Below are 25,136 nucleotides of genomic sequence, written 5' to 3'. Positions count from 1 at the left end.
ATCTTAAGAAACCACAAGTTCTCCAGGCAATCGCTGCTTTATTTACTCTTTTTGAAGGAGGAAAGCTTGGACTTCACCATACAGGCCTAAATGGTTTGTAGCTACATGGTCTGCTGTGCCAGACCACTGTCTTTAAAAAGCATGTGCACAGATACACAGCGCTTCCGAAGTGGACTCACACCAGTCCTAATCTGCCTCCTGCAGAGATTCCTGTATTCTAGAACTCCCTCACAAATGCCTTCCCTCCATCTCCCACGTAGCTGTTCCATCCCCATACGGGGGACAGCCCGTGATGTATCACAACAGGTTACCTCCTGACCAAAGAGTCACAGCTACATAGACAGGCCAGGCAGGAAGGATTTAAATTCTTAACTCCTAGGAGGTGATGCAACAGTGGTATTTCCAAATTTAATTTTGGGGGGCTGAGCCAAACTATTTCAGTTTTGATATTCTGACATATAACAAAAATATTCCTAGGAATGGGTAAGGATGGGGAAAGGAAAAAGAGGTATTTTTTCAACATGCCCTAGATACAGGCCTCTGGAGATAACAAGAAGTAATCATGAGAGACCAGAGAAAATGAAATAATCTTTTCCTCACATAACTCCCAGATTTTTTATTGATTTCAATATGGAACAGTTGGAGATTTTCTGAAAAGCACAGCTTTAAAGTAACAGCTAAAACCCAACACATGCATGTATATGGCAGTGTATCAAGACAAGTAAGAATGGGTATCACACTCCCCCAAGTTTATTTGGCTATAAAAGGAAATAAGTACTTACTCAGCTTCAAACTGGTTAGGAGTAATTATGTCAGCAACAGGTACAACTTTGTCCCTGTAGACTGGGAGGAGATCCTTGGGCACATACTAGAGGAGAAGAAACAGCATCGAGTGTTATCAGCAGCATCTGAGAGGTGGGACTGCAACTGTTCTTCCCTCAACTGCCATCCATGCTGTCACTGAGTAACCTGACAGCTCCCAGTGTACTATTATGCAGCAGTAACAAGGGGGCAGCGCATCCTCCAGCTGGTGACAGCACAACCAAGAGCCCTTCTTACACTGGAGGCAATGGGAAGTACTGCTAAGCAGACTGGCCTAAACTGGCAGCATCAAAAGCACGTGGTACCTGGATGAAGAATTTCTGGATTCCCTCTCAAAGTGACAGAACAGCGTGAGGAAATACCGTGCCCAACATGGGAAACCCTTTCTCATGTCCCTACCTTGGAAAGAAGATACGTTGTTGTTGTACTGACAGCATAGAGGCCTTTTGCTGCAGCAGTGCGTGCCCACCTCGATTGTGTTGCATTTTGGGGCTTAGGAACAAGTAATACCTGTGCTACCTGTTATTTTGCCTCCTTCTTTCAGTGCAGTATTTCTAGGGTGTGCTGTACACCAATGTGTGTGAAGAGGAATCAGATTTGTAATTTGTTTGGTACAACTTAATCTATAAAGCAGTTCTGGTAAGGATGTTAAAAATATTTTGCTCGTGTTGCACCCAGGTCTAACAAAACGCTAGCATACTTTGCTGCCTGCAGAATCAGCTCTTCAAGTAATAAGGGCCAATGCTCCCCGTTCTGCCTGTCTGTTCCATCTCTATCCCACCTTCATTAGCTAAATACAGCCCATCAGCTAAGGGAGACTGGCTATCTAAGCAGGTGACATACACCAAAACGTAACAGGAGCCCACTGGCCTGTACGCTCTTCAGACTCAAAGCTGAAGCTGTTCTGGCACACACTGGAGCTCAGCTGGGAGTTTGGGTTAGATGGGTACAGGGGTCATCTCACCTGCTGCAACTCAATTTAACAACACCTTTTACTAAAATTAATTGTTTACTAGTAGCTGATATTCTTTGGCAGAACCCCATTTGCTAAATCAGGATTGATACCTCCTTTTGTCCATGTTTTATCTTCTCTGTTAGTCTCAAGCTAAGCAGGGCAGGGTGCATGTATACATGTGCCCATGTGTTACTGTCTTCCATTCCAACTGTATCAGCAACAGGTACAACCCCACCACAGTGTTCACCACTAGGTGCTACCAGCATACCCGTCATACTGATACAGAGCTCACTCATGCAGGAGTGGTGAAGTGATGATGACACCGGGACATTGCCTTGAGACAGAAATGCAAGACTAGGTCACATCTAAACCAAGGCATTTTAAATAATGATTTTATTACTTTTTATGACAGGAATGAGTTGGTGTGTTGCACATTAAATAGACTCCTCTTCTTCAATCTACCTTATCTTCCACCCAAAAGACATAGGTAGATCCATGGTTATGACTTTTCCCAAGAGCTAAAGCTTTGCAAGGTGGGTCTACAGCTGCTATGTATCTGTCTTGTTAGAAAAAGCCATGGACAATAAATATCGCAATGGACTTTAAATAAAAGAATAGAGCACAAAAACAGTGGCACATTTATTACAAAGTGCTATCTCATGATGTTTTATGAGCAGGTAAATTGTAAAAAAGTACATGGAGGAATTCATAGTGCATGACTAGCTTAAGGCAGAAGAAAACATAAAATATCATTATTGCTGATGACTTCCCACATCACGTTTTTACTGAAGTTATTTGCAAGTTTGGCCCAAAAAGGAACATTTCTTGGTCAGTCTGGTACTAGCACATAGAACCTTTCTGTCACTGACCACAGCCCAATACCTAACAGCTGTTGGATCTCACACAAAGTCAGTCATCTTCATTTAGGTTCAAGTGGTATGTCAATTCATGCCATCACTGACAATGCCAGCCAGGCTACCAGCCAAAACAGCTTTTGACAGAAGCTGAGGGAACTTCAGTGAGACAAGGAAGAGGAATATTGTCCTGTAGACAGGCTCTGTATTCCCCCTGTTGTCTCAGCAGAGAGTTAGAAATAATCACAGAGCTATGTAGTCATCATTCTTCCCAGATACTAAACTCATTCAAAGACAGGAAATTAAAGTACAAACTTACTTGATGCTGGGATCCAAAACCACATTTAAAGTAGCTTAGTTTTGGTGTTTAAAAATTAATAAATCTTTATACACCTTCATATAGTACATATTCACTATAGAGAGAATCCAAACAGGTAAGTACTAACCATAGAGCCTTCTCCATTCCATTTGTCACCCATTACTGGATCGCATACTGCAACAGAATAAATCTAGCTTTAGAAATGGGGTACAGTTATAGAGACCCTGGTAGGAGGGAAAAGGTTTGGGTAACAGTAGTGGCTATGTAACAGCACTGAGCACCTGATCGCTTATATACTCTCACAGCTCTTGCAGCATACTCAACCTGAGATTTTTAAGTGGTGGCTGCCAATTTTGAAAGAGTGGGCTATGAATCTTAAACAACTGTCAGAGGACTGTAGTCACCCTCTTCTTCCTGCTTCCATGTTATTATGTCTGAAGGTGATGAGAGAGTCTGAATGCTCAGAGTAAAGGGGCTTCTGTTGTACAAAGCACAGAGAACCCTTCCCTTCACTCCCCAACCTAAAATGCCAGAATAGTAGTATGGTGGGGAAAAAACACGAGAGAAGCTAATAGCTATGAAAAGAGTCCTAATTTTCACTTTAGCGTAAAAAGATACATGCCAAACGCACACAGCAAAATGCTGTGTGCGCACGTAAAAAAAATTAGGTGTATTACAATGAAACAAGAAGAAAAACCATGCCAATGTACATGAGCTCATAGTTGGTGTAATACTACTACTTATAATACATTTTTGGCATAGGTTCTGAATCATCAGCAGGATTAACATATTCCAAGTGCCCTCAGTTTTAAGGCGAGGATGGAAACAGCCTAGCCTTGTACTTTTAAAAGGAACATTGTTCATTGTAGTAAAACGGCTTTTAGCAAAGTAAAAAAGAAATATAAATCCAAAGTTATCAAATCAATGCCAAATCAATATTTAAGGAAGTTTCTGTGGGTAAGAAGAGGATAATTTGTTTCACATTTTAAAAGTGCTTTCCTTACATTATAATCTATTTATTAAATATAAAGGATATTAGAAGCCTAACTGTGTTCCCAGCATCTGTCTGCTTCCTTCCTTTTGTACAGCTAGATGTTTCTTTCTGCTTATGCTCCAACAGTTTTTGGCTTTCACTTACCAGTACAAAGCTCTGGAGAACCCGACAATGCAACAGTATTAATCAAGGCTAAAACCCAACAGAACACCAGCTCATGAAGATCTCTCTGCTACATTTTTCAGAATGATAACCGTGCCTTGTTAATTTTAAGTCAGATATCACATTGCACAGTATGACACCTTGCAAACCCTGCAAACCATTCTAGATGCTTCTTGACCACATAGTTTACTGAACCTAAAGATGACAGGTTCAAACCATCATTTGTAGCTTTTCATCCCACTAAATCCCCACTGACTTTGCCCTGTCATTCTAAACATTTTGCTCACTTCAAGCCTATGCTGGTTACATTCACAAGTTCTGAAACAGTCAAGAGTCAGGAAGAAAAGAGGCGAATCTTTTCTCACAGGTTTAAGCCTGATGCAACATGTTAAAGACAGTTGTTGCTACAGTCTGTTGCTCTTGAGTGCTCCCAGGCAACCTTAGCGGAGGGCACCAGAGGTAAAAAAGCCCTCCAGAGGTTTAAGCTAAATTATGAAGCTTATAAGGCACAGTAAGACATTTCTGGGATATAACCTGAAACCATGGCAGGGCAACACAGGAGAGTCCATCCTGCTTTTCACTGACTTGGAAATCTAGGAGAGGCTTCAGCTATCAGCACTTAGATCCTATGCCTCTGATCTACAAACAGCAGCAGCCAGCTGGGATTTTATAAGCCCTTCTCTGATACAGACTATCAGTCCTCAAGGCACGTTCTCCTTTGGACGGCATAATGCAAGAAATATACTGAAAGGCATAAAATCAGAAAGATAAAAAACCAACTCCCTCAACACTTAAGCAAAGCCAAAACAGAATTTCACTGCAGCCTCAGCTGCTCAGAGCACAAGACGATTGTGAAATGCTGCATAACATCAGATCAGTGTTTTCATCCTAAAACAAGAAAAAGATGGGCAATACAGTGATGAAGTAGAAAGGATTATAATACATGTCCTTACCATATACTAGGTTAGAATTCTGTTGCTTTAACTCCTGGACAATATCCACCACCATTGCAAGAAACGATGTGTCTCTTGTATATCCTTGGGAAAAAAAGACACTTTTGAAGTCTATTTTCATGAACACTTTTTTTCCCCCCCATTTTGGATAGGAATGCTGCATGCTTCTCATTCTTTGGAACATTGCATTTTTAGAACAAAGGCATATTTTATTCAGGAATAATAGGTGGAAAACAAATTCTTGCACAACTACAAATACAACCTTAAAAATGCATTTACTAAGTATGTTACATATGTAGGGTTCATACAACTTCAATATGCTTGAACATATATACAAAAAGGTCAGGCTGAAAGAAAAAAAAATACATTCTTTTTCTTCAAAACAGCAGTCTGAATTAGTATTATTTATAACGTAGTAAATAAGTGCCCTGGTTTCAGCTGGGACAGGGTTAATTTTCTTCTTAGTAGCTGCTGCAGTGTTGTTTTGGATTTGGTGTGATGTTTTTAGTTGTTGCTGGGTGATGTTTATACTAAATAAAGGACTTTTGGGTTTCCTTGGCCCTGCCAGCCAGAGGGCTGGAGGGGCAAGGGGAACTGGGAGGGGACACAGCCAGGACAGGTGACCCAAACTAGCCAAAGGCATGTTCCATACCATGTGACGTCATGCTGAGTATATAAACTGGGGGAAGAAGGAGGAAGGGGGGGACATTTGGCATTATGGTGTTTGCCTTCCTGACTAACCATTACGTCTGATGGAGCCCGGCTTTCCTGGGGATGGCCGAACACCTGCCTGCCCATGGGAAGCAGTGAATGAATTCCTTGCTTTGCTTGCACGCGCAGCTTTTGCTTTACCTATTAAATTGTTCTTATCTCAACCCTCATGTTTTACATTCCTTTCTGATTTTCCTCCCCATCCCTCTGGGTGAGGGGGAGTGAGCGAGCAGCTGCGTGGGTGCTTGGGGTTAAACCACAACAATAAGAAATATTTTAAATTCCATATATTTTGCTCTTACACTGGTTTGAAGCAGGTTTTTTTAAATTATTATTATTATTGTTGCTGATACAGTCCAACACATTAATGCAATGGAGACTTAATCTTGAATATTTTAGAGCAATGCCAATATACCAATCAAATTCCTATTTCTAGGCTTAGCAGTGAAATAAGTGGAAATAAGTTTTATTATATCTTAAGGCCCTAATCACAATGCTAGCACCACAATTATTCTTATTTAATCATTAATTTCTTTATTTTATAGATGCTTCTTTATATATTTATTTTGTGTATTAACTTTATTTACAACATCTGTTAATTAATGATTTTATTTTCATTTATTTTAATTCACATAGTAGCAGTATTTTTAGCAAGGTAGCTTCTTCAAACCTACAGCTTGGAAATGTCCACTCTACCAAAATATTCAACAACAGATTTTGGAGATTTTCTTTTTTTAACTCACAAAATTCATCAAGTCATAGTTGTTGCAGAGAAATGGAAAAGGCTTCCAAGATTTTTGAACAAAATGCTTTGTCTTATCTCTATGAAATGCTGATAATCAGTCAAAAAAGCCAAGCAAACATTTTTGTTTAAAATGACCTATGATGGTAGAACTGCTGAAAAAAACCCAGAAAGTATTATTAACATTATTGACAGAGGTGTTTAAAAAATTACACTGAACTGGAGTTTATTTTTTACCTTGAGTGTTTTATTGTAAATGAAACAAATATATGAAGATCTACAAGTAACTAACAGTCACAAAAGTTAATGAAATGTTATTTTGTATAATCAACCTGAAGACAATAATTTCCACCTCAGCTAAGATATCTACAGTCATCAGACATGCAATTACAGTCAAATCCCATCTGCTGACAAATTAGTTTTCAGTGTTTAAATAATCACATCCAGGTTGTTACAGGTACAAATTACAGTTGTGCGCTATAGTGAATGGCTGTTCTTGTTTGAAGAGAAAAATCTGTTATTTGGCCCTGAATGAAAAAACCCTGTGTTTTAAGTTCAGCCACAGTGCAACTGAACACTAAAACACTGAGAGTGTTATTAGATCTTAAGAAATTAGCGTCATTTCTATCCATGCCTTCTTTTTGTCCATACTGAAAATGGCTACACCAAATAAGATTTTTAAACAAACATGAACAACACACTGACCCATCTACCCAAAAATCCTATTTTAAAAGGCATGTTAATAAAGATCCTTTTTTCCCTCCAAAATTTCTTTTTGATGAAGAATTCTATTTTTCCTTCTACCATTTTTAATCTCTTACATCCATTTTGCCAGTACAAGACCGTGAGAGCAAAGGAGCTGGGGTCTCTCCCAAGCGTTAAAAGTAAAATAAAAGAGGAACGTTTCCACTAAAAGAATACTCCAACATTATTTACAAATTTTGGGTAATAGCATCTCCTGAAAACTCCTACAATACACTGTGCTTTTCCTGGAAACGCCCTCTGTGTGAGTTCTTTTGAAGAAAGAAAGGGTGTTTGTTTCTGAATCACAAGGAACCCATTTATGCTGAAAGTAATTTCTTAACCTTAGCGTAGTGTATTTCTATTTAGTCTTTACTTTGGAGATACTCCCTGAAAAGGAACTGACAATGCCACACCTTTCAAGCCAGAATGACTGCTTTGGGGTTATAATCCATACACTTAAGTCTCCAGTTTTCTCTGTGTATAAAAACATTTTCCTACAAATTTAAGTAATGAAATCAATCAAATCTGGCAATATTTTTCTATTTACCTTTAAAAAATATCAGTTCACTGCTCTATAAATATTGATACTGTAATCTAAACCAGATGCATAGCTCTTACTGAAGTGAAACCTGATCAGTAACCTGTATTTGAGAAGCAGGAACTGGATGAGCAGCAGTTTTTAATAGAAACTGCACATATGATCTCTCCTTTCTATAGAGCATTCTACAAGTTCTTTGGCTATATTTATAAACACTTTGCACCTAGTGGCAAGGCAAAGGAAAACACTGCACAGTCATTTATGTCCTGCAGAACTGTATCCACTCAGAGGACCTACATAGTAACAACAGCAAAAAAAAATAATCAAGAGAGTCTACAAAGTCAAAACCAAAATCCAACCCTGCTTATACTCTGCCCTGTATCCAAAGCACTACCCCCTAAAGTTCAAGTAGAAAAAGCAAGGACAACTGTTTATAAAATCATGCTACAGTACTGCAGCGTGCCAGTACTGCAAATTTAAGAGAAAGACTTAAACTCATAATAAATTTTAAAATAACACTCTGATAATTCCTCATCCTTTTTTCAGTAGAGGCACTCCCAAAACATTAATCAAGTCTGTACATGACTGCCCTGTATGAGTCTGTAAACTATATGGGGGGATCAATTTACCCATCAATTAAAACCTTCAGGCAGAACACTGGCTGCTTTAAACTAAACAGCATGAGCAGTTGAGACGACAATATACAGATGAAACTGCAGAAGGACTCAAAGGAAGGAAAACTTAATTGCTTGGTTTGGAATAATGAGGGATATGGTTTATATTTCTTTACTTTTGTTTACATCTCATGGGAAGTTCAAGGAACAAGCTTCTTACCTGTGAGTACATAATCATACCGGTTGACCTTGTTCAGCTTAAGTCCTTCATAGAGCTCATGAAGTTCATCTGAATTTAACACCTGACCCTTCCAGTGGGCATAACCTGCAAAGTAAATGCCAGATAATTTTTCAAGAACTAGATTTTCTATTTAGGATCACACAGATGATACACATGGAGGGACCGTATCAGATATTGGCACCAGAAGGCATTGCCACCTCCTCTTCTGTAAAACACTGTTGCTGAATGAAAGCTGCTGTCAGCAGAACAGTTGCTGTGCTCAACAACTCCTTAGCACCTCTGTTTCCCAAAGGAACTAGAATGACTGCATTGGCGATTGAGACTGCCCACACATGACCTCCTGCAAGATTTACCCTGGAGCCTATACAACCATACTTTTCCTGTGTGGAGGGGGACAAACGTATGGCTTAGACTTGATTGGGGGAGGGTGTCAGTATAATCTGGTTTTGTTATTTTATGCTATAAAAAAAGAAAAACATTGACAGCTAGATGACAAGCTTAAATAGGCTTGTGGATCTGTCTGGACACAAGCATGCAGCACTGCTGCACCCATCACATATGGTGTTCACGGGGACCTGCACGTAACGAATAGACTGACCACAGCAGAACATTGTCATGGATGCTCTTTAAACATACCAGTGTAATCTGGCAGAATTTCTTCCAAAAATAGTTTTAATGCTGAGGATCCTGGAGGAGGCAAATGAGTATCAGAAAGACACTATAAACAGACAAATAATATCCATACACTCTTACCCTTGAACGATGTCGTAGAATTACAAGCCAATATTCTTGGCTAAGACATGGATGGATGCTGAAATTACTTGGGAGAAGTTGGACTGATTTCAGCAAAAAAAGGACCAAGCTCCATGGCAGCCAATTTCAAGAAAAAGAAAAAAAAAAAAAAAAAGTCTTCCTTGACAGACTCTAAATGTTTGTTGAAAAATGTAAATGCATCCTGCACCTTGTCATCAAAGCCTGCCCATGTAGATGGCAGCCATCACTCCCTTGTATATAACAACAGAGCTTCCTCCAGGATATTAGATGAAGCACTCACAATCTAACCCTTCCAACCTCCATGAATTCAGAGTTTATCAAAATCTTTTTATTAAGTGGAACTAGGAAAAATGAAATGTTAAATGAGGCATCTGCTTTCACACCACCCCTGTGTGAAGGCAATGGTATTTTGTTTGTTTTAACTTCTGCTCTTAAGAGTTAGAAAATTCTGTGGTAAAAACAGTTGGCTTTGATTATCACTCTAAGTAACTGCCAAAAGGTGCCTAGAGCCTAGGATAAGCACATTTTTCAGTTTTCCTTCTTATGAATGCAAATACACCACAGTAGGGTGAGCAGATGGGTCATTTTGTTCTCCTCAGCTCACAAAGGCCTAGGTCTAAAACACGACTTGCTGCCAGCTGGCTGGGGGACTGACTCACATCAGCCACTACAATCCTCTCCCTAGCAAATGTATTTTAAAAAGTCTCTGTGAAGAAACGGACAAAATGAGGGATTCCCATATGTTTGGGCTGCAGTTCCATTGCAGAGCATAGTGGTATTCAGAACAGCAACACCTAGGCACATGTCTAGCCCCAAGTATGAGGAACCCTCAACTACAACTTACTCAAGTGTTTGGCTTATTTAACACAATGCAGATGTTCGCTCTGTCACATCTGCAGCTTCAGATAGAAATAATCAGTCCTCTCCCTGAAATCTCTACTTCTATTAGCACTGCAAAGCCAGTCCATACAGGCACACAACGGAGTCTTTCTTATACCATTGTGCCTGTCAATGAAACTGAGTGTAGTTTTCACCCAGAATCAAGGTCAGCTGGCAAAAGAGCAGTCATTCATCTTGCACACGGCCGTAAAAATAACTATGATAGATCGTCCAGACAATCTAGATACTTTGGGGAGACATTCCTACAGAGGGACCCTGCACATTCACTGTTTATCTAGAAGCTCGCCTTCCTATCTCAAGCCCTCTCAGTCAAGGCACAGGGTCTGTGCCACCCCTATCCTCCACTGAGGGAGGAAAATAAATATAGCAACAAAATGTTAGGTAGCAGCCCAGCTTAGCTCAGGAATTTTAAGTTATTCACATGGGACAGGGACATTGTCCAAACTCTGTAGTGATGACTTCCAACAATATCTAGAGGACCTTTTCTATCATCTGATAACATGCGTAATACAAACTAAAGTCTAATCATAGTAACTGGAGGGAAAAAAAAGTCCTAGGGAGGTTTTCAGGGAAGCCCCAGCTGTTCAGACAGAAGAAAAGGGGCAATGTCTTCACTGGATCTGCAGAAAAGTGTGATTTCACAAGGAACTGAATTATGTTCGAGTAAGAAGAAACAAACCAATTCAAAACTGGCAGCAACATGGAAACAACCCTAAGGCCTTTCCCCAGACTAAACTTCATGTAACATGATGAACAAGGGGCAAATCCCATGACCCTGCATTTCTCTTACTTTCCTCGTAGAATATATAACCAAAAAAGCAGCTTCTACAGAGGGACAGAAGAAAACCCCAGTTATTCATGTTCAAAAAAGGTTTCACTTCCAACTGAAGGATGGATACCTTGGGGTCCCAGGGAGAGGGACTATTACGAAAGGGGAAAGGCAAAAAAGAAGGAAGCCAAGTCCTTGTTTTGGCTGCAAAACCACCAAATAATTCCCCTCAGTGCTGGACTGAGAGCAGAGAGAACACTGCAAATCAGTATACAGCTCTCCAAAACTGCACTTGGCTCAGACTGACAGTATTAGTCTCCCAGATTAATAATAATTTTAAACACAAAAATGAACATGACCATTTAAACATCTTTATGCCCCTTCTGCTTATCTGTGTTATGGCCTTTTACTGCAATTAAATGTTATATATTTGCTTTTAGCAGATAAGGGAATGAAAACAGGTAAGATACAATGCCTCTTGTCACTCATCCCTCTAAAATGGTAAATGTGTTCATTAGTCTCCAAGGAAATGTCTTGGTTCATCTGCATGAAAAAAACCCCAAAACCAAAAGCAGCCAAGAAAGGCAGCCAAATATTGCACTCAAGACGAATTTACATACTTTTCTTTCTTGCCTGCCTCCACTGGTACACATTTTTTCCTCCTCTGGAATGGATTTATAAGCCTCTTAATTACTTCCAAAAACAAGGAAAAAAGAATAAAAAACACAGGCATACCAGAAGAAGAAAAGAACAACCCAAAACAAAACAAAAAACAAGCTACCATTTAAGTATAGCAGGGCACGTAAGATTTGTTTTCCAAACCAGAACGTTCTGTTCTGAGGTTTGAGCTGCTCCTGTGCTGCTCCCTACAAATCTATTCCAAGTGGCTTCAGTAACCAAGTATTTCACGTGGGAAAAAGGAAGAAAGAACTAGTGTTTAAGAACATGATGGGCAGACAATCTGGTCCCAGCTGTGTCACAAAATTCACATGTAAACTCTGGCATACAACCTGGTCTAAACATCTGACTTAATCTTCAGCTACCAGGTGGCCTTCAACAAAACCAGAAATACAGTACCAAATTCTCCATTGGATTTTTTACAGCTGGTCAGTGTGGGAGTAAAATACTACCAGTGTTAGGCAGGAGCAGAGATCTTTTCTTTTTGTCCTGCACTACACAGATGTGAATGACTGCATATGGGCGGTAGACTGTGGAGAATCACATAAATTAGACAGAATTATAATTTCTCATGTATCAGACCTATCTGCCAACCCAACCACCCACTACAGACCCGCTAAGTGGAAGTCAAAACTGCTTTGCTTAAGAATAAAAAGAAAAGGAACAAGAAAAAAACCAGGCTATTTACTCTGGAGCAGTTTCCAAGGTGTGATTTGGATGGCAAAGTAAGTACATTATATGCTTACCATTAACCTACCAATAAAAAACAAAAATGCAAATCACTGAAGAATTAAAAATGCACCCCAAAAAAATCAACAAAAAAAATATCTAATTTTCATTTTTGCACATCAGAGGACTAAATGCTTCTGTAAACAACACAGTAAAATATAATAGCTAGCATAGAATCTTTGCAGGTTGCATGACAGCTTCTTTTATTTGTGCATGAAGCAAGATGCCATTCAAGGGTGAGTCACACTCACACTCTCATCATAAAAGTTCTTCACTAAGCAGCATGACAAACTGTTCTCCCAGAGGGACTGATTTAAAAGACATTTTCCAAATTTCAGGATTATCAGAGACTGAAGAAAGCTGAATTTTCTGAGCAGGAGTCAGCAGAAATAGGCTCGTGGTATCTTACTAATTTAAAGACAAGGCAAAAAAAAAAAAAAAAAAAAGCAATAATTCACCAAAGAAAGCATGTTGGTCATAAATTCCCTCTGCATTTTATCTTTTGCTGACAATATCAGGTTTAAAGATGGGGATGGGGAAAGAAAGAATGCTGTGTCTAAAACCTCACACAATTTCGTACCTGTGCCCCTCTGGTATGTGGCATTCTTTGAGAAACTACAGGTCACAGCTAGATTTTGAAGCAGAAATTTGGCCTTCAGTTTTAATGATGGCCACAGAAAAGGGTCTCATAAGATCTTGTTCTCATACAAAAATCAAGTTACCTTCAGCAATTCACCCAGCACACTATTCCCGTGTATTGCAGCACTGTTCCAGACAAGCCACAGCCCAGCATGGCAGTTTCTGTTCCTAAATCCCTGCCGCAGTAAATGGATTTCCAGGTGCTAGTGCTAGTTGGTGTGCAGGCATGCATACATGCTCAGCTTTGAAAAGTCTTCTTATGAGGATACCACATGTTCCTACCTACATGACTATCCCAAAGAGGAGGTTCAAAGCCACTGGACTTAGAATCTATCCTTCAATTTAAGAAAGGGTAGAAAGGATTTCATAGGAAAACTGCAGTGCTAGACAACTAGACCTGACATGAAAGGGAATATGTATGGGCCCCTCCTTTCTTTGCCATTCCTTACTCTTCCAACCAAATGACCGACACTTCTACGTATAATCTCCTTTTACACACGCTTGGCAAGTGTCAAACACAGTATTGTGAATTTTTTTCTGAAAGGTCTGTTTCCCAAAGCCATGAGGTTGTGCAGTGCAGCAATCTTTGGGATTTTCTAAGCGCATTTATAAAACAATCAAGATTACAGAAAAAAAAAAGAAAGTGACTCCTAAAACATCAGGAGACAAAATAAAAGATCCAAGTATTTTAAAGACTTGTGATCCCTGAGACACTTTTAGTTTTGGGATGTTCATTTAGGCCTTTTTGGCGGGGAGTGTAGTGGTAGGGGTGGCATGGAAATCCCTAATTTGTTGTTCCTTCTGCTACCTTAATTGCCAAACTTCAAATGAAGCACCAGTAACATTTCTCCACTTGTGATACTATTACATTTTTTTTTTCTTTTTAAGATATTGAAGGTTTGGATTTTTTGTTTTTAAGATGTTTTAAGAGCCTGGTCATCCTGTTGGTAGTGTAATTTTCCTACCTTCAAACACATTCAGTTTATCATCCAATAAAACCTCTATTACACTCTTTTAACACCCTTTAAAGCAGATTTTATCTTGAAACTGAAAGCCAACAAACAACAAGTGCTCATCCATTTTGAGTGCTAAGTTATTTCACATGAAAAAATTGCTTAATTTTCGGAAAGTACAACAGTTTTACCCAGCTATCAAACACCAAACAACAAAAAATACCCAACTCCAAAACTGAATACATTAAAGAAAAGTAAGTCACACCTAAGTATCTCTTATAAATACGACAGAACCTTTGTACTGTGCCAAAGGGTAGAAGCATAATAAGCAGCTTTTTGCCTGAGCCACAAAAGGCCCCCATCCCTTGTTTAATTATTACCTCTTTCATGCCTTTTCTCTACAAGCAGAGATGGCTTTCTAGCTACCTTTGAAACATTCCTTTCTTCTTCTCTGGGTGACACTAAACTCCTTCCATGATGGGAATATTTTATAACTTTTTGAAAGCTGCATGGAGTTCAACATAGTAAGAGAGGACAGAGGCTTCTTGGTCTGCTCTCTGGTCCAAATATTAGTAGTTTATTAATAAAGCTGTACTTGTGAGATAGTAGGAAAGTATCACAACTTTTGACTTCTTCCCCCCCCCCTTTTCTTCGTCAGAAACAATTTGAGCTCTTTTCCAAGATGTTAAAGTCAGAATTTGTTCCTGGATTATTTTTTAAGACACCCTTAGAATTTCTTTATCTAAAGATCTCCCCTCAAACAACCTGCCACCACCACTACAGTAGATGTGTCTCCATTGATCCAAAAATAGCAAGTCACTAAGTCACTTTTACCTTTATGGGTAAAAGGTATTGCTAAAATACACATAAATTTAAGCTTTCTTTTGGAAAATAAAGTCCTCTACCACTGTGAGTTTTAGAAAGTCTGAAAGTATTATGTGAGTGCGTGATACTCAGGCTTAGAACCTAAGTAAAAATACACCCAAATGTATTTGGTGTGCACCACCCCCTTCCGCCCTCCAGAATGAGGATTACGTGCTAGCCATCTGGGTGGGCACATAAAGAGAGGAAACATGTCTAGCTGCGTATTCTTTTGATGTTTGTGTTGGTAACATAATTATGAGCATTATATAGCCGTAACATACAGAAAACAGTACTGAAGACTCCCCAGTTCACATGCCTGTCTGTGTAGAAGGCCGTATTTGCGTTATTTCACTGTCTGAATTAATTAGATTACTGCCTAACAAAAGAAACTCACACTGTAAAGTAGCAGAACAGGACACTACTGTGTCTTATCATGCCCTAATCCCAAATTCAGACTTCTGTGAGACTGGAATCAAAACATGAAAATTATGTTTCTGCTCTATATCCTGAAAATGTGAGTGAAAACATCAGACCCATCTCCTTTCCACTGTCATGTGATGAGGTGAGCCACATGTTGAGTAGAACTGAGTGACTGTGGAGTGGTTATCTGAAGACACGTGTAAAATTTTACCTGTGTGGTTTGAAAACTGGACAGAGTTCACTGTATCAACTTCAAATCCCAAAACCTGTAACAGAACACAAGAATACTTTTACTAACACAGCTTTGTTAATACATTATTAATGTCACAAAACACAAGAGAGGATTCTGATTTCCCAGTGTATATTTAAAAATCTTGAGCACTGTTTTGAAGTGAAAGCTGAGTCAACACACATGCAATATAAACAAACAACGCAGTACTTCACTACAGCGGTAGACATGGAACAAACGTCACACTGGCAACAGCACCAGAAAAACAGAGTTCTGGATCCTCAGGCTAGAGTTCAGCTGGGGATAAGGATGGAGAGGCTGGTCCAGCAGAAACACTGAAGAAAGCCTTGGCTAGTCTTTCTTGTCAAGAAAAGCAAGGTACTAAATTAATGAAAAATGTGGAGGGAGGATGCAGTAAGTATTCCAGAAAGCCAATCTTTCTAAAAGAAGGACAGAAGAATCTTAAAAGGGATCAATGTTATGAGCCATACTTGGATGTCACAAGCAGTTTCTTCACAACTAAAAGAGAATAGAAAAAAATCACAGAGAATTAATTTGGGGCATGATCAGTCAATCAAAGGGAGAGAGCTCTTAAAAACACAAAGTAAAAAAAGCCTAAAGCATGCTCCAAAAGCCACCTTGCTCCCTTGCATTACCAGCAATCTAAATATTGAAATACCCAAGAATTAGCTAGTGTGATCAACAAACGCATTCTTGTGGCCCCAAAAGATATAATATTATGAAAATAAGAGCGCTAAATCAGGAGAAAACTAATGAGGATTTTTAACCTGACAATACCTGTTTAATACAGACAGGCATTGCTGTTCAACCCATTTTTATCTGCCATGAAAGAAATTCTAATGCAACAGTGACATAACAGTCTGACATTTAATATTTGTTTCCACATCCTACTTGCTCTGAGTAAGAATTCTCCTCAAAAGACAAGCTTCTATGTATGGCTCAGTGAGTCATACCAGGAGATAATAGTAATGATGCATCACTGTTTATGATCCACTTTCAGGCAATTTGCAGAGGAGGGGAGAGTGAACAAACGAAGCTTTTGCCAGTCACGTTTTTCATTGAGATGCACGCCTCTCTCTTTTTATCACAAAGGCATCCCCCTCACATATATTAAAATCTCTGGGTGTATGGTGCCAGACATTAGGCTTTCCCTGTGCATGTACTTTTGCACATGAAAGCTATTAAGCGTTAAGCCCCTTATTTCAAACCCTGGGCTGTTACAACATGGAGCTATGTGCTGCAACAGGTAGTTTCTTCTGCCTGCAGGTGCTGCATTTCTATCATTTCACAGCTCAGATTCCACACAGGTATTCACAGAGTAAGTCTCTTCTTTCAATATACAATAAAGATTTATGTTTAGTCCTAACCAGAAAGCAAAGTAATCTTACATTAATCATAGACAGAATGGTGGGTTGTCTCAGCATGATCAAGTTAAAATTAACCTCAGCTTCTACTCTTACCCCAGTTTCTTGTTTCACCTTGGCAGATTTTATTTTAAAGACCCAGGAATTAAAGGGGTGAGAACATGGCAATACTGTTATGACCTTAACCTTGATGCCTGCACAGGCTCTTCAAAGAAATAAATCAGAATACTGCCTCTAACCAGACTGTCATCCCATATTTGATTCCCCTCCCTGCAATAAACAGACCTAAGAAGTTCTTCTTTCCTTCAAACATCTTGGCAACAATGAAGATTTAATCCATTTCTGTGCAATATTTAGATCACGTCTCTCCAACTATTTAACACTTAACACTACAGAACACACTATGATTTACTAACTAATCAGGTTTTACACTTAGCACTTTAGGGAAGAAAAGCACACACAACTGCTTGTAGGGAGGGCTGTTCTACAACACAGATAAGCACTGTACCAACTGATGGTCACCAGAAAGACAGTCCTCCTTTACTGTCTCCACCAGCACAAGCTATCATTAGACTCCTCAACAAACTTTTCTGTAAGATTAGGGATTTTGGTTTGTTTTGGCCAATTAATCTGCTTCAACCAGCAGAAGAGAAAATACAAGGAAGACCATCGTTCTTGGAGACAGCTAGGTGCCAGGTTAGCTTAGCTGTATGCTTGGTAAAAAGTGAGTTAAAGAGCTTTCGAATAGCTGAGGAAAAGTCCACAAGGGAGCTCGATATTCTCACTTTTCTTATCAGTGCAAAACAGGCTAAAAAGCCTTTAAAGCCATTTACTGGCATTAGTCTACTCTGTCACAGTTTCTAATTTGCTCTAAAGTTTAGTTTTGAATAAGTGCATATGACTGTCATATAACACACCTAATTACAAAATTCTCTAGTTCTGATTCAACCCCCCAAATTAAGCCAGAGTTACTCCAAGGAATTCCCTTTTACAAAGACTCTTAGCAAAACAGAGTAATTAAAAGACATTAAATGTCATTTAAACAAAGTACAGTTAAACTCCCTAATTAGTACTACCTTTGAAACGAGACCAACAGATGTTAAGGTCTAGGCTTAGTATAAAGTATTAAAATAATCAAAAAGAAAGCTGAAGTCATGTTAAGCCAGTGCATGTTTGCTACCAAGCAAACTGCATTGAAGAGTCTCATGGAATGTAGTCACTGGAAGACGGCTTGAAAACAGGGTATATTGAAGTGCTAGAAGCAGCTTTTGACAGCAATCATTTCTATGGCTACAGAGAAAACTGCGTCTTGATTTCAGTTTGTGTAGTTCATTTTAACAACCTGATCATTTAAACTGGATAAGGAAATGTTATCTTCCTCCTTCAATGAACAATTAAAAACCAGTACTAGTAACTATCATCCTTGCATATCTAGAAGACCATACATATCAGAAGCAGTTTCTGATTCATTGAATGATGAACGCTTTCCCTGCTTACAAAGGGAGCTGTATTCAAAAGATGCCTCGATAATTTTTGAATATGTACTCATTTTTAATTTGTTAGGCAGAGCTAACTAAAAGCATTAATTTTGAGGTTTAATTGATTTAGCTAGAAATTTCTACCCCAACCAGATGTCAAATAAATCTTAAGTGAAAGTTAACTACCTCCTGAGATCAGAGCAAATGTATTGAAACACATAAATCATACAAAAAAATTTTGCAAAGTATCGAGTATCGCCCAAAATTATGCACTTATTTGGATATCAACAATTCTTCCAATGTCATAAACCAGTGAAAATCAACCTTTCCTTTGGAAAATTGAAAGTACAAATTTATAACAGGACTAAACTCAGTTATATCCATCAAGTTTCTTGGTTGTTGATATGAAACACATTTCAATTACTTATCTGAATTCATGGATCTAAAATCAGTCCACTCTGATTTTACTGACAATTTTTCCTACATACAGAAACAAACCTCTTCGTGTTTCTGAAGTTAAGTACTGTTATATATATGCCAGTTAAATACAGTTAGATCTATACAGTAGTTTTGTGGCATTCAGTCAGAGAACAAATTCAAGCTAGTAATGGTTTATCACCGTCCACTGAAATCCACAGCCGTCTCTATGCTTTGCTTAAAAAATACATCAGAAGCCACAAGTAGCACTTTGCCAGGTCCACCTGTGTGGCAAATGCCTTTATTGAGATAATGACAGCTTCACCTCATACTCCCTGATGCACCGTTTTCCCTTTGCCTCCTGAATTTCTTTGCACATCAGTCTGCTACGTTTGCAAAATGACCCAATTCGGGGTGTTAAAACTGTCCTTTTTCTGTGTGTGTACGCATGATGTGTTCCTTGCACCTCTGTGTAAATAAACTGGAGGAACTCACTCCCACTTGAGTTTTGCTTATGTCAGAACTACAGCCTTCAGATTTTATTAGTGTGAGGACTGAGATTATTATTATGGCAGATACTGTGCAAGTGTCCAGGGCTGCAGCTGCCAGGGAGACACATCATCTACATTACCACTACCCCCTGTTGTGGATGATCTGGTCCCTTCCAGGCCCTCCAGTAGAGAACAATTTCTGGTTTCCACGCTCTCCCTCTGCTGTCATTCTGTATAAGTATAAATTGTCCACAGAACTGCAAATCCTGTGCAAACCTAAACCCACAGCCAGTTTGGGTAAGGATGATAAACCCTCTTCAAAGGAAGAAGATAACTGAGTTCAGACTAAATCTCTCAGCCTCCACTCTAAGCACATATCAAACAATGTTCTTAATACCCAAACTAAGGTTGCCTATATCACATCATATAGTGACATTTACTGCGACTGAAGTCTCAGAGAAAAATGGGTGAATCTTTAAGCAAAGGAAGCAGAACTGTTACATTTCTAAAAATAAATCACAAAACATCAAAAACAGAGTTTTGTATTTGGAAAGCATGGCTTGCAGACCTGAATGATGCATTTCAGAATAGTATTTTGGAGATTAAATCAAAATACATACACTGAAGCAGAATGCATTTGAAGAAACAGCTAGCATGAAACACATACACTCCAATGGGATGCATGAGATCAAACTGGACTTAGCTCTTCATCACAAATAACTGAAGGAAAGGGACAAACATCACCCAGTTCTTCCCAATGCAGAAAGGGCTATCCCAGCCTTGCAAAAAGAAGGTGCATCATCTGTGCAGACACCTAGTCTACAGAACTTATCAGAATGCTCATCTTCAAACTAGCAAGTCCTCAAGGGAAAAATCAACACAGAAGAAAGGAAGAAACTTCATAATGCATGGACAATTGCTAAAGGTGTTGGTTCTTTTTGGAAAACTGAACCAACAGCCTAGTTTTCCTAAAAGCACAAATAATTTAAACTTACACCCAACCACCAAGCCACAAATAAAAAGCCAGAAAATGGATCTCCTTCAAGATTCAAATTTTATAAGTGATACCAATTGTTTTACTAGTAGAACAACCTAAAGACCTAGAGACACAGAAGATGTCTTGAGTTACATAGGTTATAAATATAGCTAAACCTGAGTTCCGGTTCACCTTTAAAAATACAACCTTTTGGACTTTGCCACTGTGTTAATGAATTAGAGGTTTGTTTAAAATTTACAGTCTGTCATCCTTTCCCTTCCATAAAACATTTCAATCATACATACACTGAAACACGCTATTTCTTCATTGCAAAGAAATAATACCTAAAATTGTTAGAAATGAAAGATTAGAAACATACATTTCCTTCAAGTGGACAGTCTAAGTTGTGCCTGTTATGTAAAAGGTGGAGGGCGGCGTGTGGATTGTAAAACAAGAAAGAAATATTCCACATTACGGAAAACTTTCAGTGTAGCAACAGAAGTTAACAGGAAGATTTTGAAGCAAATTCAACATCTCAAGTTCAGTTTTAATGATTTCTAAGCTTTATGTTCATATTTGTGTAATCTACATCATGTACCAATGGTCTGGAGACAAATAAAAGTACTCATTTTTACCTTGTAATCCTGTTTGGTATTTGATCATTAATACCACTTGAGACAGAAAACTCTGAACTTCAAAGATTAGCTCTTCCTCAGAATAAATATTAATAAACATTCTCATTTACTCTGTTTCCGTTTAAAATATGTCTTGCAACTTTACTATGCTTCTGCAGGGAAAAAATTAAATTTCCAAAAGTATCACAGACTTTATTGATAACAAGGAAAGAAAAAAACCAACATTTTGTTACAGAACATTTTAAGAACAGCCAAGCAGAGAGCTTAAGAAAAGCAGCTGTCAGGATGTGAAGCAGCCATCGGGATGTGAAGCAGCCTTAACCAGTTTTGTGGTTTAACAACAATGAAAATGAGTAGACAGCATGCACAAGGAAGTAGTGAAAAGTTCCAGATGAGGAAGACATATGGCCTTCATCCCTATCGACCACCAGGAGGTTGAGGATAACCACCCAAAAGAGACTGTGCATAAGCAATTGAGACTGTTATGCAAGATGTAAATAATTTGCATGAGCACCGCCTGTTCTAGGAAATATATTGAATATTGATGCAACTAAATGTATATAAAGAAGTAACTTGAGAACCAGAGCCGAGCTAGGAGGAACTATCCCCCTCATGCCCAGTGCTGAACAAACAAATACCTGTTCCAATTTCCTGACTGTTAAGTTTGTTTAGGAAGCAGCTTTTTCCAGCTTCATTACAGTACTCAAGATGTCCTCCTTTTTCCTTGCTTGTATGCAGTTTGGGGGGGAAAAAAGCTTGGGGGGTCAGTGGTGTGTGTCTCAAATCTCCTAAGTGTGCAAGAAAATCCATCACTTGAATTACATTAACTTCTTACCTGAACTGTGTTTTATTGCTTTCCTAGGTACTAAACACTAGAAAAAACCACAAAAATTTCCAAGGCTTTATTTTACATATTTAGAGAAATATTTAGATGCTGTGGAATTGCTGTCCCTGGAGGTTTTCGAAACCCAGGAGGACAAAGCCCTGAGCAACGCAGGCTGAACATAGTGCTGACCCGGCTTTGAGCAGAAGGTTGGACTGGGGACCTCCTGAGGCCCCTTCCAGCCTGGGTCACTCCATCATTCGATGATACTGCTACATACAAAAAGCTCAGTGTTAGTAGAACTCCATGTGTAAAACCACACAAAAATATCACCTACTACCTATCCTAAAGTTCTGGTTACAAGGATAAAAACCAGTAGTATGGTATGTTTACTATCTTTACTGGCAAAGCTAACATGTAAGTCCTTTGCTGTTAAATGGTCAGCGAACCAATTTAACTAGATTGTTTTAGTTTGCACTTAATTTAGACAACCTCAGAGAACAATGACCTACTTCTGCAAGAATGAAATTCAATTAAAAATACCTCTCTATTCTGCAAAATGGTCGCTACATACTTCCCTCTTTGGGCACTGGGTTTATGCCTCTGGTAGCATTTCATTTTAAGATTTTGAAACCAGAACCACAAAGCAGTACTGCAGCTCAAGTTAGAGGAAAAATCTGGAACAATGAGTGAAAGGCAGAGAGAAAAAAAAAAAAAGTAGTGTGAATAATAAAAAAAAAAAGATTGTATAAAAACAGACTTTGTAAACTGCATACATGATTCTTCCATAGTATTCATGTCCCCTGACACACTTTCACAGGTTGCTACCTATATTTCATGAAACAAAGCTGAGACCTCCATCCAAACTCTCCGGTTCCTTCAAAGTTCTCAGTTTTGGAAAATGTGGGCTTTACCGTACCAGAACACATCAAAACAAATTTTTCCAGGTGAGCCCACAAACCAAACTTTGTAAACCATAAATGCAGGGAAAGTATCAGAGGTTGAAGTTGCAAATCAAGCTCAGACAATCATTCACATAGATCCTTTTATCGTGAACACAAGGTTCCTCATTTCTTGTATGTGTAATTAGAGCTTCACATCCAGATCTGAGCTACAAATATGCCACAGGTGAAAATCTCACTATATAATTTGCTTGTTCACATCTCTACAAGTTGAGTTTATCTCCAAGGGAAAGGCAGCTTGACAAGAAAAGGGCACTGGCTAAGAAGAAGGAAGGAACAAGATTCTGCTAACCAGGGAAAAAGAACATTTAAGACTCCACTTTTGAAAGGAGGATTTGACTTTCTTGCTTCTAGTTCTCCCAAAATAAATGCAGCACTGTGTTCCAACACTTACCTTCCTTGCACTTAACTCTTCTGCTTTGTAGCAAGATACTCACTTTGTAAGTAAAGTCAGACTGTTTCATTTAATATTCAACTGATGAACCATCCAAGCCAGGTATGTCCTTTGTGCCAACGGAGGGTAACAGAATGATGAGTTAGAGCAAAGTAACAGTAAACATTAATACTGAAAAGATGGTTAACTCACACTAGACAAGTGAATCAAAACCATCCAGACAGAGTCTAATAAGGCAGCAGTGTGAATTATGCACAGAATTCCAAATGAAGGATTTAGAGATGTAACCTCAACTGTGCTACTGATGCATTTTCCTTTACCTGGCAAGATCAACATGCAGGTATATTTTCAGAAACAACCACTGATTTCAGCTGCTTTCCTACTTGATGACTAAATTGTGATGCCTAGGAATGATTCACCAAGTCATAAACCCCAGGCAGATCTCACTGCTTTCACTTAGGCAGTCAGGCTTGTCTATTACGTTCCACTAATATCTCTTGCCAGAGTTTAAAGCGATTGTCTCTGCAGAGAAAACATGTCCTCGCGGAGAGCCTGAGAAGCAAGGAACCATGACAGATATTAGGGTGTTGTTTTAAACCAATTCTAAAAGAGTATACTGCCTTTGAACCTTTTAGTGTATGCACTCATCCTCCTGCTGAAAACAAATTCTGCTACTGAAGGATTTCTCAGCTAGCCACACACTTGATCAAGATATGGATGTTCTAAAGCACAACGTCATCACAGTCTGACCTCCAGATCATTTTGTACTTCCAAACCTTTTCTCACCACCGTGCTGTCATTTAAAGAAGTTGAAGGAAAGCGTCTGGAGAACATGGTCTATCATCCTGCTATATTAAACACACCAGTACTACAGATTTCAGTATCAGAAGTTGTAAAAAATAAATGCTGTTTCAAATATTCACCTCCTAAAAGCACTAAAAATATAAGCCTTCATAAAGCCCTGTGAACTGGACAAGTGTTATGCTCATATGGAAGCATATTACCAGTAAACAATGACAAAGAAAGGAGACCATCAACTCTGCAAAGCATTGTGCTTAAACTAGTATCACTTGAACTCTGATGTAAAAAGCCAACATCCTGTTCCTCTCATACACAGTAAGAATACAGCTAGGAAAGAAGAGCTTAAGGAACTTACACTGCACAGAATCAGTGATACTGCATTATATGTACCCTATATGCGTGCTGCCACAATCTCTGCTGTACTGGTACTGTACTTTACATATTGTATGTGTGGTCTTGTGCTTTGTTTTTCAGAACACAGACCATGCCACCTGCTGCAACAGCAACAAACTGCCTCTATTTTTCTCCATAAATTAATGCTTTTTATGGAAGCTTTCCAATATACTCAGAACATAGTATTTAATTTTCAAAAATTAATGGAAGGACATGACACGCCCAGGGGCTCTACAGAAAGGAAAAAAAAATATTCTCAATTTCAAGAGTCAGACCAGCTTTCCATATAATAGGGAAGTGCTTTGAAATATATCATTTAAAGTATACATACAGCAGCATTTTAAAAAACAAATTAATATTTAAGAGCAAATCCTACATTTCAAACAAAAAATACAAACGTACACACACACAGTTTTTTATTAAGCTTAAGAATATATTAAGTTTATCCCAACAAACATCTTAACTATGACTATGAATTTTTATAACAAATCCTTAATAATTGCCCAATTACAATCTTACTCCTCTGCCTCCACAAATACAGTTAACATAAGGAAATTCAACAAGGTGAGCTGGCATAAGGCACTTGAATAAATGGATCTGGGCCAAAAAAAGAAGCTAACAGTAGACAGACATAACAGAGCCTGTCTGGTGCCCCATAGGAAAGGAAAGCATCTCAAAAACATCAACAAGTAGCCCACCAGAACCAGGACTTATGTACTGAAAGCAAAACAGTTGGCCTGCTCAAGTCTGCACAAGGCACATCTCGTTAACTTCAGA

General features: G+C 38.8%; 1 protein-coding gene across 1 annotated transcript in view; it reads right to left on the bottom strand.

Annotated features, from left to right (window-relative positions):
• Nucleotides 1-25,136, bottom strand: part of PDXK (pyridoxal kinase) — a 51,459-nt gene that overhangs the window by 10,957 nt on the left and 15,366 nt on the right. The window contains exons 2-6 of the mRNA XM_055701414.1: nucleotides 15,587-15,641; nucleotides 8,629-8,733; nucleotides 5,060-5,143; nucleotides 3,078-3,124; nucleotides 783-868 (exon numbers count right to left, since the gene is read on the bottom strand). Coding sequence (XP_055557389.1) covers nucleotides 783-868; nucleotides 3,078-3,124; nucleotides 5,060-5,143; nucleotides 8,629-8,733; nucleotides 15,587-15,641 — 377 coding nt within the window. The remainder of the gene's footprint in view (nucleotides 1-782; nucleotides 869-3,077; nucleotides 3,125-5,059; nucleotides 5,144-8,628; nucleotides 8,734-15,586; nucleotides 15,642-25,136) is intronic.

This window comes from Falco cherrug, chromosome 2 (genome assembly GCF_023634085.1).
Source record: "Falco cherrug isolate bFalChe1 chromosome 2, bFalChe1.pri, whole genome shotgun sequence".
NCBI lineage: Eukaryota > Metazoa > Chordata > Aves > Falconiformes > Falconidae > Falco > Falco cherrug.
The sequence above is the reverse complement of the archived record's forward strand: the minus strand, read 5'-3'. Positions and strand labels throughout refer to the sequence as shown.